This window comes from Muntiacus reevesi, chromosome 16 (genome assembly GCF_963930625.1).
Source record: "Muntiacus reevesi chromosome 16, mMunRee1.1, whole genome shotgun sequence".
In the NCBI taxonomy this organism is placed as follows: Eukaryota; Metazoa; Chordata; class Mammalia; order Artiodactyla; family Cervidae; genus Muntiacus; species Muntiacus reevesi.
The window spans coordinates 33,135,096-33,151,692 of record NC_089264.1 but is presented as its reverse complement, the minus strand read 5'-3'; the positions used below and the strand labels follow the sequence as shown (position 1 = coordinate 33,151,692).

The 16,597-nt window shown below is 35.0% G+C and overlaps 1 protein-coding gene across 2 annotated transcripts in view; it reads left to right on the top strand.

Moving 5' to 3' along the window:
* MMRN1 (multimerin 1) overlaps window positions 1-5,409 on the top strand; it is a 62,945-nt gene extending 57,536 nt beyond the window's left edge. For both annotated transcript variants that reach the window (XM_065907510.1, XM_065907509.1), the window contains exons 7-8: window positions 3,398-3,550; window positions 4,859-5,409. In XM_065907510.1, coding sequence (XP_065763582.1) covers window positions 3,398-3,550; window positions 4,859-5,280 — 575 coding nt within the window. In that variant the 3' untranslated portion in view covers window positions 5,281-5,409. The remainder of the gene's footprint in view (window positions 1-3,397; window positions 3,551-4,858) is intronic.
* Window positions 5,410-16,597: the final 11,188 nt, after the last annotated feature.

Sequence of the window (16,597 nt, the reverse complement as noted above, 5' to 3'; positions counted from 1 at the left end):
AACATGTATGGTGCTAGGTGTACTATAAACAAAAATAGAAGTACAAGACATCAGTATGAAGTGTCTCTTCGTTATTCATCAAATGCCTATTGAATGAGTGCTGAATGAGCACGGAGAAAAATTAAGTGGATAGAGGGGTAAATTAAACACAACCTCTCTTCTCATGGAGTTCATACATTAAACAAGCAATTAAAATAAAGAATGGTAAATATTGGCAAAGACAGAGTGCTTTGAAAATGTAAGGAATTCTTCAAGCAGTTCAAATTTAACATGAGTCTTTATAAAATATGGAAGTAGGATTAATAGAAAAGTATAACTTGAGCACCTATCAGGGTTCAGAAAGCAAAGACCAGAACAAATTGAGACTTATGAAACATTCCAATACAGTGGTAAAGGAATTTTAGTTCTGTTCAGATCAGGAAAATGAATATTAACAGATTAGTCATGCTATTTGCACAAGATGAGAGAATATTGAGTTGGCAGAACTTAATTGTGCTGATCTTCATCAAAGAAAATAAATGTACTGGAAGGAGTTTGAAGTTCTACCCAAGATAGAAGTTGTGGAAAGTTTGCTTGAAATAATTCCATGTCTCTAGAAAAACATGCCAATGGCATCATAGAAGCAAACTGTACCTGATCTTTGAGAAAAAGTGAAGAAGAAATAGTGTTAGATAAAGGATGAGATCATCTACTCAATCTTCCGTTGATTTGTTTATTAAAAGACAGTTTTTAAAACTGTCTTTAAAAAGACAGTTTAGTACTTCAATATGTCAAGCACTGTGCTAGTCAGTAGTGACACAAAGTTTAAAAAGTAGAAACCCTGAGTCCTGTCCTCACAAAAGCTCACGCTCTAATTGAAAGTAGGAACAAATGAGCAATTACATGATGTCTCAGCAGGTAAAGAATTCACCTGCAACGCAGAAGACATAGGAGACATGAATTTGATCCGGGAGTGGGGAAGTCCCCTGGAGAAAGAAATGGCATCCCATTCCAGTATTCTTGACTGGGAAAGCCTGTGGACAGAGGAGCCTGGTAGGCTACAATCCTGGCGTTGCAAAGAGCTGGACACGACTGAGTGACTAAGCATGCACACAGACCTGATAAATTCAACAGGAACTTCAGATCATCAAACAATTGAGAGAATCTATGTAATTCTATCAAAAGGAAAGATGTAAAAAAAAAAAAAAAATGATGTTTTATTTAGAGTATGATTTTTATTAATTCAGAGACAAATTGCCCATTGAACACAAATATGTACAAAAACTTATAAAAGTATCTAACCATTTTTTAAGTATTTTAGTAATAAAGGTAAAAAAATACAAATCAGGTGATATACAAAAGTAGATTTCTATCTGACTGTATAATGAAATAAAAATAGCTTCAATTGACAAATCAGTGCCAACCAATCTTTAGCTCTCTGTTACAAGGTTCTGTACTTAACAAGTATTCCTTAAATATTTTTTCAAAATGAGAATATAGCCAATATCTTATCATAACTTTAAATGGACTATAGTCTATTAAAATATTGAATCATTATGCTGTACCTCTGACACTAATAACATAACACTGTAAATCAACTAGACTTCAAAAAAATTCTTTTCATTCTAATTACACAGGCATGCAGTTTGGTCATATTTTATGTGAATTTGAATTATTTAAATATGAAGTAGAATGTATTTAAAATATTTATGATCTCACTCTTGAGATAAATGTTAAAGCAAATAACCTTAATTTTAAAAATCATCAATGATCATGTTTTGAAATGAGTGACTTGTAAACTGTTTACACTATTTCCACAAGGTGGAGCCATAGTGGTAACTGTATCTAGTAATGTATTCTTCCAAACGTTTCTTTCCACATTATTATGTATTATGTTTATAACCATATTTATCATTTATAACCATATTTATAACTTGAGGATTTCTAAATAACTGAAATTATTCTATATCTAATAAGTTAGCTGAAACACTGTCTTCAGCAAATTGAGTATGTTGGGGATTTATCTCACTCTTTTACTGCTGTCTAATATTCCTTGCTGAAAAAAAAGTGGGAGTAATAGTGTTAGTCTCTTAGTCGGGTCTGACTCTTTGCGACTCTATGGACTGTAGTCTGTCAGGCGCCTCTGTCCATGGGATTCTCCAGGCAAGAACACTGGAGTGGGTTGCCATCCCTTCTCCAGGGGATATAGATAGAAACCAGGTCTCTTGCACTGCATGCAGATTCTTTACTGTCTGAGATACAGGGAAGCTCTGCTGAAAAGATACTATAATTCATTTAATAAGTCCCTTCATCAGCGGTCATATAGGGGTCCTACTACTTTTCACTAGTGCAAATGATATCATGAAGAAATTTCTTGAACATTATCTTTGTGCAAGAGTCTCTGGAATATATGTTTTGCTGGGAGAAATTTCTGGCTCAAAGCAAATGAATCTTTTTAATTCTGTCATATTGTCCTATTCAAAGGTTCCAACAATATAAGGTCAAACCAACATTATACGAGAATATTCATTTTCTGCATGACTGTTTTGTTTTTAAATGTTGCCACCTGATATAAAACATTGTTGATGATAATTTGTTACTCCTTAATTAGTAATGAGGTTGAATAAGTTTTGAACTGTAGTTGTTCACTGACTTCCCAGCTCACATTACTTGCCCATTTGCCACTATTTTTACAGGGGTACACTCTTTTTTGTGGGGATTAGTCAGAACTTTTTATTTGTTATAGATATTAGTCATTAGATTGTTGTATCGGTTAAAAAATACTTTCTCAGCACCTTAAAATTTGATAATGTGCAGCTTTCATTGCAAATGAGTTTTGAGTCTAGGTGGCCAAACATCAGGATTTTTCTCTTATGGTTTCTGGGGTTTGTTTTGTGTTGAAAAAGCTTTCCAAAATTTTAAAGCTCAGCAAAGATATTCTGTTTATTTGATTATAATGCAATAATTTTTTCACATTTAGTATTTTTATGCACCTGGAATTTATATTTTTCTGAATATATAGTTAGCTTAGCACCATTTATTGAACAGACTTTGTTTTCCTTCTGTGATTTGAAATATTACCCTCGTCACGCACTGGTTTCAATTGTGTGTGGTTGTGTGTCCAGATAGCCTATCAGTTCTACAGTTGACAGAAATCTTAATATTTAACACAAATAAATGCAGTGGATCACAGAATTATTCTCACTTCCAAGAAGCAGGAAAGGGCTTCAGAAGAAGCAGTGCAGAGAGTTCAGAGATTTCGTGAAATCCCATGACTGCATTGGTGGGTGATCTGGGCCTAGGAATGCATTTTTCCTATTTCTGACTCAGTGTTTTTCCCATTTTGCTGCAAACTCTAATTTGAGATCAACAGAAAAACAGGTTATTTTTACCCTCTTTTATCTTGATTGTTTTTCAGTAACAGAGGAGTATTCATACTGTAGTAGATCCCCATGCCAGCATGGAGGCACATGTATAAATGCAAGAACTAGCTTTGTCTGTGCTTGCCGACATCCTTTCACTGGTGACAACTGTACTGTCAAGCTGGCAGGAGAAGATGCTTTAGCTCCAGGTAAGAAAGTACATGTGTCCTTGGATTTGCTCAATGTCATAAACAAAACTATTCTTTGAAATGTTTACAAACGCATGTTTAGACCTGCTTAATCTGGACTCACTTGAGGATTAATTCCTTTTACTTCTGAAATTTACTGAATAACATACATGGTTTTGTCAGGTAAACTAAGTCATATACACTATATGAAATTTTCAATGTTGGTTTAATAGAAGCAGTTTATTAAAAATCCCCCAATTTGTTTTTTCTAGTGCATCTTAAAAGAAAATATAGATTGCATAAGAAAATATAGATTATACTTTCTTAAAATAATATATATATATTATATATTGTATATATGCCATATAATATATATGTATACATAGTGTGTGTATATATATATATATACATATATACATATATTTATAAACTTTTTCTCCTCGAATAAGAATGCATCTTTGATTCGTATCAAACCTGATCCCATAAATAAAGCTTTAATAAGTGTATAGCAGTGTGTCTTCTATGAAGGTCATAGCACCATTCTGACCGGCTGAGGGCTGTTAGACCATGCTAAAATGTAGTGAGTAGCGCAAGATGCCTTTTTGTCCATTGACTTTCATAAGTATTGGTTGTTAAAGATTTACTTCCAGAGTGTATCGTTTTTTATTTGCACACAAGAAAATGTGTTCAGTGCTTAATATTCTCTTTAAAATGATGGCAAAAATATGTTTCAAACCAGGCTTTTCTTAATAATATGCTGCATAATAAAGAGTGAATTTTTTAGTCTGCTTTTAAATCTCAGCCTTTGTAAGTACATTTGGCATTAATTACATAGAAGATTGCTTTTGTCTGCCTCTCTATAGTGCATATGATTTCACTGGGTCTCCGTTTTAGCCTCCAGAAACTGTCTGACAACGTGCAGGAAAAATTGTTTCTACATCGTGTCAGCTTTAATTCATACAAGAGGCTTTAAAACATTCTGGCATACCATAATAATCATAAAATGCTTTGAATTCCTTCATCTCTGGAGAGATCAAAGTCACACACAAATTAATCTTTGAGGCGTTTTTGTGAGTGATGTATTGAGTGTTACTGTCATTCTACCCTGATCTAAATGGAGAAACTGAGTCTCAGAGAGACTAAGCAATTTTGGGTAGTTCAGGTGAGAAAAGAGGCAGGCATCCAGACACACATGCCCTTGTTAAGTCCAATGAATGACTGTTTTACTTCTACTAACCCTTTTTATAACTGAGATAAAGAATAAAGATATAAACAAAACAAGATCAAAACATGAAAATCAACTCTTTCCATTTTTTTTTCCACTAACAGATTTTTCAAAAGGAACTTACAGATATGCACCGATGGTGGCATTTTTTGCATCTCATACTTACGGAATGACTACACCTGGTCCTATCTTATTTAATAACTTGGATGTCAACTATGGAGCCTCATATACTCCAAGAACTGGAAAATTCAGAATCCCCTATCTTGGGGTGTATGTTTTTAAGTATACCATTGAGTCAGTTAGTGCTCATATCTCTGGATTTTTAGTGGTTGATGGAGTAGACAAGCTTGCATTTGAGTCTGAAAATGGTAACAGTGAAGTACACTGTGATAGGGTTTTGACTGGGGATGCCTTATTAGAATTAAATTATGGGCAGGAAGTGTGGTTGCGCCTTGTAAAAGGAACAATTCCAGCCAAATTTCCCCCTGCCACTACATTTAGTGGTTACTTATTATACCGTACATAAATTAACATGAAAGACAGACTGTCACCTTTACTGAGAAGCAGCCAGTGTTTTTATTTATCTTTGCATGCACATCTACTCTATTTTTGGTTTTTAAACATGAATTAAAACGAACCTTTTTATAAAATCTGAGTAAGGCTCTATGTTTGTTTATTTCACAAAATTATTTAAATATCTTTTAAACAACCTGTGTATGAAAGAATTTTGCTCCTAAAGAGATTTAGTAGCATAGAAAACAAAATTGGTTTTTTAGCATAACCATTCCTATTTTTGTTTTTTCATGTTAAGGCATTGCAATATAAAGGAATATTATAAAATAATAATCAGTTACTATTGTCAGTCACAGTAATCTTTTCAACAGAACATTTAACTATTGTGATTCCCTGTGTACATAAATATATAACATATGTTTCTTAAATTCACAAATTCCAAGTACTGAAAGACCAAGAAGTTGTCCTTTAACTTTGATTTTCAGTCTTTTCTGTTGTTTTAAAATTTTACATATTGAAATTTTCACTTGTAATGAAAATTTTTAAACTTGAATTAGAAATTTGAAATATGCTTTACTATTGTTTCCTTCCTAAACTATATTCAATATCCTGTGAAAAGCCATAATGGAAAAGAATATGAAAAAGTATATATATGTGTGTAACTGAATCAATTGCTATATACCACAAACTAACACAACATTGTAAGCCAACTATACATCAATAAAATGTTTTTAAAAGATTCTTTTTTCCTTCCTATAATTAGAGAATAAAGAAATAGTTAACACATGAACATTTACACCCAAGTCTAAAGACACAGAAGTGGGTATTTTATCTTTCTTCCGTCATACAATAACTGTGTGTGTGCTCTGTCACGTTCAACGCTTTGTGACTTCATGGACTACAGCCCAGCAGGCTCCTCTATCCATGGGATTTCCCAGGCAAGAATACTGGAGCAGGGTTGCCACTTCCTTCTCCAACGGATGTTTCTCACCCAGGGATCGAACCAGGTCTCCTGAACTAGCAGGCAGATTCTTTACCACTGAGCCACCAAGGAAGCCCATACAATACATACAGGGGAAAAAAAAACACCTTTCTCTAGTGAGTGGCAACACATGGCAGACTTGATTGTATTTTTATAACAGGTGCATATATTCCATGGTGACACTATAACTTATGGATTTATGGTGTGCTTCCTGTGCCCTGGTTCTCTTCTGTGCAACTAATATGTAACATCTCATTGATTCCTTACAAACTTTTTAAAAGGTGGGTATTAACCAAGTTTCACAGCTCGGAAGGACTAAGGTAGGATTTAGAATCAGCCATTCTTCTCGAGCACCCACTTGCATCCTTTCTGTATCCTACCTCCTACAGATGTACCGTAATTGATTTAATAATCCCTTTGAAGTTCATTTGGATTATCTCCAATGTTTCATTATAACAATATTATTGTAGTGAACACCCTTAAACATACATCCCTTATATATTTAACAAGATATTTCTGAAGAAGAAATTCCTGTAAGACATTCTAAGAAAGAAGTAAAAGTTTTTGGTATGGAAAACATTTCTCATGAATTAATTTATTTAATGCTTATTATAATCCTGTGAATAATGTACTAACCTTATGAGATATATATCATGTATTATACTCTTTACACTGGTGAGAAACAGAGGCACGTAAGTGGGTAAGTTTCATAACAGTTCAGGAAATTGTGAGAATTTCAAGAACAAAAGATAAGCATATATTTCTACTTTGCTACAAGTTCTATCAAAAGGCCCTTGAGAAGATTGTTATCCAGTTTCCTCATGTAAAGGAGTATCCATTGCTCCCAGACATACTAATCAAAACCAACAGTGCTTAAAAATACTGCCAATCTTAAATGTGAAAATATTATTTCCTCAGAGCAGAAACTTAATTTTTCTTCAAATTTTCTAAAACTTGAATGCACACATCCAAGCAAAGAGGTATATACAAATGTTCACAGTAATTTTGTATGTAATAGCCAAAAACTAGGTTTCACCCACATGTTTGGCAATAGATGAATAGTTAGGCAAATTTGGATATATCCACACACCAGAGGACTGCAAATCGATAAAAAGGAAGGAACACACAACACATTCTATATGCCAATCTGTAGAATATTTCAACCTGCAGCCTAATGAAACTTGGACAGCCCTGCAGGTAAGTGTGAAGTGTGTATTGCCCAGCAGAATGTCTCATGTTGAGCCAAAATTGCTGTGCCCTCACAGCCAAGCCTCACTCAGTATACCAGGAAGAGTGGAAGCCAGTTGCTGAAAAGTGAAGGCTGAATGACTGACAGTTTCTCCTCTTATGTATAAATGTGTTATTTTCAAAAGTATTTGGAGAATTTTGATAATTTCTTTAGTCTTTGCCTAAAATAACATCACAATCTGAAATGTGTATGACTTCAAATACTCCTAGATTAAACAGAATTTTTGTTTTCCAATTATACTTTTCAACAGATACCAGTGATTTCAATGGACTGCCTTTTCTGTAACAGCAAGAATAGTAGGAAGTGAGTCATTTGACAATATTTGTCATTGCCACACATGATTTAATTTTTGATTTTTTAATTAGATAATTTAGAATATTCAGCATTAAATGACACTTTAGTGTTTGAGTTTTAATTAGTAATTTTACCCTATATTTTTACACATATTTGTAGAAACGCACATTTAAATGACAAATTGCCACCAGTTACCAAAAGGTATTGTAGCCACTTCTAAGTTTCTGTGAACTTGTTTGTGTTTGTTTTTAAAAGCCACCCAATATCATGCAGGACAGCTTAGCAATGTATTTGTAACTGTCATGATCAAATTTTTCATATATTAAAAAAATAAACTGGGATTTTCTTGATTTTCCCTATGCACACAGCAGACTTTAATGGATATTATTTTGCAGATTGAATTCCAGAGCTCTTCTCTCTCACCAGACCTTCCTGCCTAGCAAAAACCCAAAGTGTACTCAGACCCTAATTACTGATGACAATTTCATATCCATTCATTCATCAATTATTTAATAAATACCCACTTCGTGACAGGCAGGATAAATCATATATTAAAGTAATGTAAAAATAAATATCAAGTAAATCAGTACAGACAGATACTGCATTTGAAATACATTATTCAGAGTCACGCTGAGATTTACTCTCACCAAAATCATGAGTAGCTCCACAGGAATGGAAAATGCATCTTTACTAACCAATTTTGCCAACAAAGGTCCATCTAGTCAAAGCTATGGTTTTTCCAGTAGTCATGTATGGATGTGAGAGTTGGACTATAAAGAAAGCTGAGCATAGAATTGATGCTTTTGAAGTGTGGTGTTGGAGAAGATGTCTTGAGAGTCCCTTGGACTACAAGAAGATCAACCCAGTCAATTCTGAAGGAAACCAGTCCTGAATATTCATTGGAAGTCCTGATGCTGAAGCTGAAACTCCACTACTTGGCCACCTGATGCAAAGAACTGACTCACTGAAAAGACCCTGATGCTGGGAAAGATTGAAGGCGGGAGAAGGGGACGACAGAGGATGAGATGGTTGGATGGCATCACTGACTCAATGGACATGAGTTTGAGCAAGATCCAGGAGTTGGTGATGGCATGCTACAGCCCATGGGGGTCACAAAGAGTCAGACATGACTGAGAGACTGAACTGAATAACCAACCTCCCTCTATTTTCTACACCTCTGGCCAAACTTCCATTACTTGTTTTTGGCTCACTCCAGGAATAAAGAAACTTCATATTCAAAGCCAAGTGAGCCTAAATTGTTCTTTCTTACCAAACTGCTCATTTTGGAAGAATGGTCTAGCATCATTAGGGCACTGTGCTCAGTCTCTTGGCTGTGTCCAGCTCTTTGTGACCCCATAGACTGTAGCCCACCAGGCTCCTCTGTTCATGGGAATACTGGAGTGGGTTGCCATTTCCTTCTCCATTTGGGCATCAAGAAATGCTAAAAATAAGCCAAACTGATTTTCACTTGACTAATTTAATTAATGCTCTTAAAGGGGATTTTTTTTATGTTGTTCATCTGTTTCAAAATATAAACTCACTGAATTGAATGAACTTTTAATTGATAGAAGTTCATTTGTAAATAAACATTATTTACATATAAATATTTACATTACACATACATTTGGTCATATGTAAATTCAGGTTTTCATTTATCTAATATATGTCTAAATACTTCTAAATACTTTTTTATCTAATATATATAAATTATGTATATTATACACATAAAATCTAAGATTTTTATCATGTACTTTTCATCCAGTCTGAAGAAAATGGGTTGACAACTTGGCACTATTTTTTATAACTGCTACAGTTTATTACTGTCAATTTTTTCACATTAGAAACTAGTTGAGTAATAATTTTTGCTTTCAAGGGAAATTTTTTAATGCAATAAAGTACTCCCTTCTCAAAATTGTTTGCCTATCCTCTACCTTTGCAAGCACGTGTGGGACACTTCAGAGGAGAAATGATAGCCCACCCTTCCTAGATTGCACGTTTACTCTGGTTGATCTTCCCTGTTAGAGGCGGAGACATTTGCTGCCCCAGTGGTTTCAAACCCGGTGCTTCATCAATGAGCCGAGGAATGTTATAAGGCACATTCTCGCTGATCTCACAGATCAGTAAGAATCTTCAATCACCTATACTGGGTTTGTGCTTGGGAAAAAAACAATAACAAAGCAGTGTTCATTTCTCTGGGCTGACATGCTAATTAAACAATCCCAAACTCTGGAAAAGTCCAAATTTAGGATTTTTAAATTATTTTTATTCATGGGTTTCTCCATGAAATATCAAAATCCAGATTTTGATCATAACACTTCCCAGAAAACAAGTGTCAGATGTAGTAATATTTAGAATACTTTTAAATGTTATTTGCATATTTAAAAAAACTATCAATCCATAGCAGATTCTGGTTTGTAACATGATTTCCTATTATATTCAAATAAATACTTATAGCAAGCCCAATGAAGATTACAATTAAAATGCTTTAAGACCACAATCTAGGAGTCAGTGTTTTTTCAGTATATTTAAATCTACATCCGAAAGTTTGGATTAAAATACTTGAATTTCCTATCTTTTAAATTCGAACAAATCCTGTATCAAGTCCACTCAAGAATGAAAATACTACAGGACACAAGCCGAGGGTTGGGCATTCTTATAAAAACTACTCTACTTTGCTTACTTAGCCAGCAGAGAAGAAACTGACTGCCTAGAATCTTCTTACCAGGAAAAAGACAATTACAGAGAGTTTCTAAGATTACAGATAGTGTTAAAAATTGTTTTGGTAATTTAACTGCCCTTCATTGATTTTTGCTGTCACCATCACCAAAGCATTTAATTGTGCATAATCTGTATAAAGAGGACCACATATCTATTTCTTCATCTATATGAAAACTGTGAATTAAGGATGACAATTTGCCAGTACACATATGTAGAAAAATACCTTTGTACTACCTAACCATTTCCAAAAATCATTTGAGAGAGCTAGATGAATAATATGATAGGAAAAATATTAAACTTTGACAAACATATTTGCTACTTAAACATCCAATATGTGTCAAGAACATGTGCTTTTCTCATGCTAATTTTTTAGATATATGCACTAATTTTCATTATTTGTCACAGTCACCTTGTGCTTAACAAAGAATATTCTACAGCGATGCCTTCCACAGTCTCAAGCCCTGTTTTAACCCCCTACTGCACCTGATTCCATATCCCACCATTGTATTAATAGATTTGTTGTTTAGATCTCTTTAATCCTGCTGAGGAGGCAGTTAAACAGTGTGGAAATTATTCTGTAGATGAAATTTAAAAGACTCTCCAGGGATTAATTGTCTTTTTAATGTTACTTTCATTGTTCTTTCTGAAGCTCGTCATTAAGGTTTTAATCATGATTCTATTTCATAAACACTAATTCTATTTCCTTTAAATGGTCAGCAAACTGATAGGTCATTCATGGGTTTTAACTTTTCACAGAGCTCCATATTAACAGCAAACTGAATTCTATCCCATGCAATGAACAAAGACCATTACTGAATTTCTCTATAATACTTTTGGCTTCTCTCATCCCATGTGGCATATTTGACAAAGCAACAACAGCATCATCATAACCAACAACCACTACAAAATACCCTAAGGGAATTCTTGGGATTCACAAAAGAACCTCTGCTTTTATACTTAAGAAATATATTTTAAATATTACTGGAGCAGTATTGGTATCTGAAAACTGATTTTGTAGTGTATTCTGAAAAATGGGCAGACAGAGACGCCTGTAGAGAATCTTAGAGTTCCATGAGGTTGGGCACCATTGCCCATCAATAAAGTTCTTGGCACTGCAAGTAGTGGAAGATCACTGAGGTCAGTAAATATACAGAACATACTGAGAACTGAAAAGGACTAAATGTCTTAAATTTATTCTTTAAATTTTACTAATTTAGAAATTTTTCTAGTAAAATTCATTTTACTTAATTTGATGGGACAAAAATAATTTGAATATTTACGTTTGTGAGCAATACCAAAACTAGTCCTGATTTTTGTTTTTAATTAGAGATTTTAATATGTGACATCTACATTTAGCTAAGGCTGTTATCTTTGTTAGACAGGTTTTAGACCTGTGATGAAAGCATGGAATTTTCTTAAAATAGTCTCATTCTGGGCTGTAACAAATAGCTACTTACTTGCCCTAGCTGCATACTTAACACACTGAGGCAGTTGCGCCAACTGTATTCTTCACACCAATGGAAAAATGATTTTGGCAAGTGACCTTGTGAGGAAACTATTCTCAAGAAGGCAGAATAGCTACTACCTCAGGAAGAATGACTTCTCTTACCAGTAAGTAATTATGCAGAATTTGAATTGCAGTTCTCTTCTTGAAGTACACATCACACAAGCTACTCATTACCCTTATATCACTGCAGTTTAAAAATTGTAACATCATTTTTTCCCAGAACTATAAAATCAAACACAACACCAGCTACAGAGAGAAAGCTCCTAAATATTTTCTTTCCTCTTGCTTCTTTCTGGCAACTATCTGACGGAAAATGTATGGAGACAAAAGAAAGAAGAAAGATCAAAAGAGAAATAAGAATGAGGAAAAGGAAGATGAGTAGGAGGAGGAGGGTGCCCTTGAGAGGGGGAGAGTGATGAGGGGGAGCAGAAAAAATAACTAGAGAGCCAAACCGGTTAGTACTGAGAGAGAGACTGTGGTCAGACCCAGAGCGATGTAGCATGGGGGACTGAAAGCCATCTGAGTTGTAAGATAACAGTACATTTTCCTCAACTTACCTCTGGGCCCAGATGGCACTGTTACCCAGCAAGAGCTTAGTGACCCTCACATGTAGACACAGATACTTTGGCATTAACATTTGAATAAAAGAAAAGAGCTTTATTTTGAGGTCTACCAGCAAGGAGACAGAGCCCAAAGCTGCCTTTCTGCTCCAGACTCCAGGATAGTACTTAGGGGTTAGGGGAATCTCAAACTTTGAAGCTGATTGGCTAGTCTCAAATCAGTACATATAAGCCACTCATGCTGCTGGAAGCCACATTTTCCTTATTGAAGGAATTCTTAATCCCTAAAGGGTGTGCTGCAGACCACGGGGTCGCAAAGACTAGGAAACGATTGAGTGGCTGAACTGAACTGACCTGAAAGGGATCTGATGGCAAGGCTTCTATTCTTTGAGTTTGTAGACTGATGAAAATCCTTGGTTCTGGGGTTATCCTGGAGATATGAGTTCCCATCCAATATATGCCCAGAGCTGTCTATGTAAAATAACTCAAGGTTTGACTAATCAACTATTTAAGGAGGCAACACCAATTTAAGACGATCAGTGTTTCATGCAGTTTCAAAGGGGAAAACCCACAGAGAAAGCCTGCAACCTATTTGTATCTACTTGTTCCAGCATCCATTTAGAAAACCATGACTTTGTCTTGAAAAAAAAAACTTGACCCTGTCCTTTGAACTTTGTGGAGTGCTATTTTCTGAGTCATGTATGGATGGCATAGTTGGAGTGTAAAGAAAGAGAGCACCAAAGAATTGATGCTTTCGAACTGTGGTGTTGGAGATGACTCTTGAGAGTGAGTCCCTTGGACTGCAAGGAGATCCAACCAGTCATCCTAAAGGAAATCAGTCCTGAATATTCATTGGAAGGACTGATGCTGAAGCTGAAACTCCAATACTTCGGCCACCTGATGCAAAGAACTGACTCATTGGAAAAGACCCTGATGCTGGGTAAGACTGAAGGCAGGAGGAGAACGGGATGACAGAGAATGAGATAGTTGGATGGCATCACTGACTCAATGGACCTGCGTTTGAGTAGACTCCAGGATTTGGTGATAGACAGGGAGTCCTGGTGTGCTGCAGTTCGTGGTGTCACAGAGTCGGGACATGACTGAGCAACTGAACTGAACTGAAATGATTTTCTGAGTAATATACCAGCTTCACAAATTAGGAAGTAAAGGGAAAAGGAATTATTTTCTCATTCCAAAAATTCTGTATGATAGTGTTCTCATATTCTTCCTTTTTGTTCTTAAAACTTGGCAATGGGTCTAACAAGAGAAAAAGTTAGCATTCCTACAAATTTTCTTTCAGTGGCATTCTAAGAGTCAGTTCAGTTGCTCAGTCATGTCCGACTCTTTGCGACCCCATGAATCACAGCACGCCAGGCCTCCCTGTCCATTCTAAAATTATTTCCTAGTATAAAACGATTGTCAGTTTGTTTATTCAGCATATTCTTTGAAGTCCCATGAGGCAGGTCTGCACTTTAAAACAAAAGGCATGAATGGGTAAATTGGTCACATTTTCAACAAATTAAGCTTATGTTCTGGTAATACCAAGAACTGCCAAGTATCTACACTGGCGTTGCTGCTGATAAGTGTAGGAAGTTAGCAAATATATTTAAAATTTTTATATGTTTTCTGAGCTCTAAAAGCAAAGAAAATGCTACAGAATTTTTTTTTTTTATTTAGAGTAGTGGCTTTAAAATGTATCTGCATTTAATTCAGATTGCTCTTACTATAAAGTATGTTCTGTATAACTATTAATCATAAAATAATTTATCATAATATGCCTTTTTCTCTCTCCCCAAATTTCTTCTTAAAAGATAAAAGGAAATAAATTTCCATCTAAAGTAAAATTTCATTGACTTCAGTCTGCATCTGTTTTAGAAAAAGAGAATTTGATTAACAAATATATAACTAAATAATCATAGAGGTAGAGTTTGGGAGAGGAAGTTCTTTGTAAAATCTCAGAACAGATATCAGAGGCACGTAATTCTGATTTTCCCTTCTGAAATATTTTATAACATCATCCAGATTAAAGTGAGAATTTTTTTCAGAATAAATGCAAAGACATTCTGAAAAGTATTTTCCAACTTTTTCCTATTTTATTTTTTGCCCCATATTTTGTAAAGTCCAAGAATACTCTAAAAAACTTTCTAGGAAATACTATATTTTCAGTGAAATTTATTTTCATTGTATATAGACCTGAAAGGAAAGTAGTAATTACCCTGAAAGTTAAAGTGTTAGTCACTCAGTCGTGTCTGACTTTTTGCAACCCCGTGGACTGTAGCCCGCCAGGCTGCTCTGTCCATGGGATTTCCCAGGCCAGAATACTGGAGTGGGCAGCCGTTCCCTTCTCCAGGGGCTCTTCGTAACCAAGGGATGGAACCTGGGTTTCCCACATTGCAAGCAGGTTCTTTTCTGTCCGAGACAGCCAGGAAGCCCTGGCTGTCCTGAGGAAGACATATAGACCTGAGGAAGGCCTAATTATATTTTCTTTTTGAAAATGTTACCACTAATATTCTGTTCAACAAGATTCTATAGTTATCTAAACCAAATAAAATGCCATCAGAGTATTATATTTAAAAGAAATTATTTAACATCATTATTTACAAATTGCAATTAGTTTAAGCATAGATTTTACTTACGTGAAATATTTATCTTGTGCAAAGAAACACTTTACTTATTTAGGTGAAATGTTTGTCTTGTGCAAATAAACGTATGGAATGAATTACCAAAAAAAAAAGTCTGTACCTAGCCACCTTTATAATCAAGTAAAAAAAAAACACAACTAAATAAAACAATTTGATTTGTAATAGGAGATGAAGCAACTCTTGGGTTTAATTAGTCATTATACAAAAAAAGTCCCAGTAAAAAAAATTTCTTCCTAAGTATCAGAAGCCCTTTGAATGTACAGAGCTCACATTATTGAAAATCTGTATGTTTCAATTGATGAAGATTAAGCATGATGAATGCTTGATTATCTCAGATGAAATCACGTGTGCTGACAGAACATCTGTTACAACCTCCCCTCTTGTTATTTTATTGCAAATTTACAATCTATTGCAACTAAAATAGCGTGATTAAAACTACAGACATTTTGAATAAAGGGTAATTTATGACCTCTCTAAATAATCAAACCTATTTTGCAAGCGGCTGAGATTTTAAAACAGAAAAAGGTTTCTGAAACCCTATACGTGTTGCTTTTCATTCAAAGAAACACTCATATTTGGTATCTTCATTCAGTCACAACTACTATTAAAAAATCCAAGAATCAAAAGTGTTTACAATATCCACAAGGACTAACCCAGTGGCCACGTATAGTAGATTTTTATTTAGTATTTGTTTACTGAACACTTAACTTGAAAATAAATATCTGAGTAAAATGTCCATACACACAAGTTTTAGGTGTGTACAAATGTTTCACACTGCCTAAGAAAGTAGCTAAAATTATTTCATACAGAATGATGCCATATTACACGATTTATAAATGCAAGAGTGTGAAATAGTGTAATTTTTAATGTTTATGAAAACAATCTCCCTCATATAACTGATATTCCCCATAATCTGCCTATGTAACAATTAAATCTATGAAACTATGTTAACTCTGAATAAACGGCTATAAAAATCATTTGTAAACTACAGCTTAGTGGTGATTTAGTCGCTAAGTCGTGTCTGACTCTTGCCACCCCATGGGCTGTAACCTGCCAGGCTCCTCTGTCCATGGGATTCTCCTGGCAAGAATACCGGAGTGGGTTGCCATTTCCTTCTCCAGGGGATCGTCCCAACCCAGGAATCGAACCCGTGTCTTCTGTGGCTCTTGCCTTGCAGGCGAATTCTTTACCACTGAGCCACTAGGGAAGCCTTGACTATTTGCATATTGCTAACTAAAATTTCTAATCTTATTATTTATTTACCTTAAATCAAATTTTCTGACCAGAATGAAGCACAGATTTAGGTCCCAAAATGGTCAAAGGTCAGTCAATCCCAGAGGTCACACCTACTTCATGGGAGAGGCTGTCTTTTAGGGGG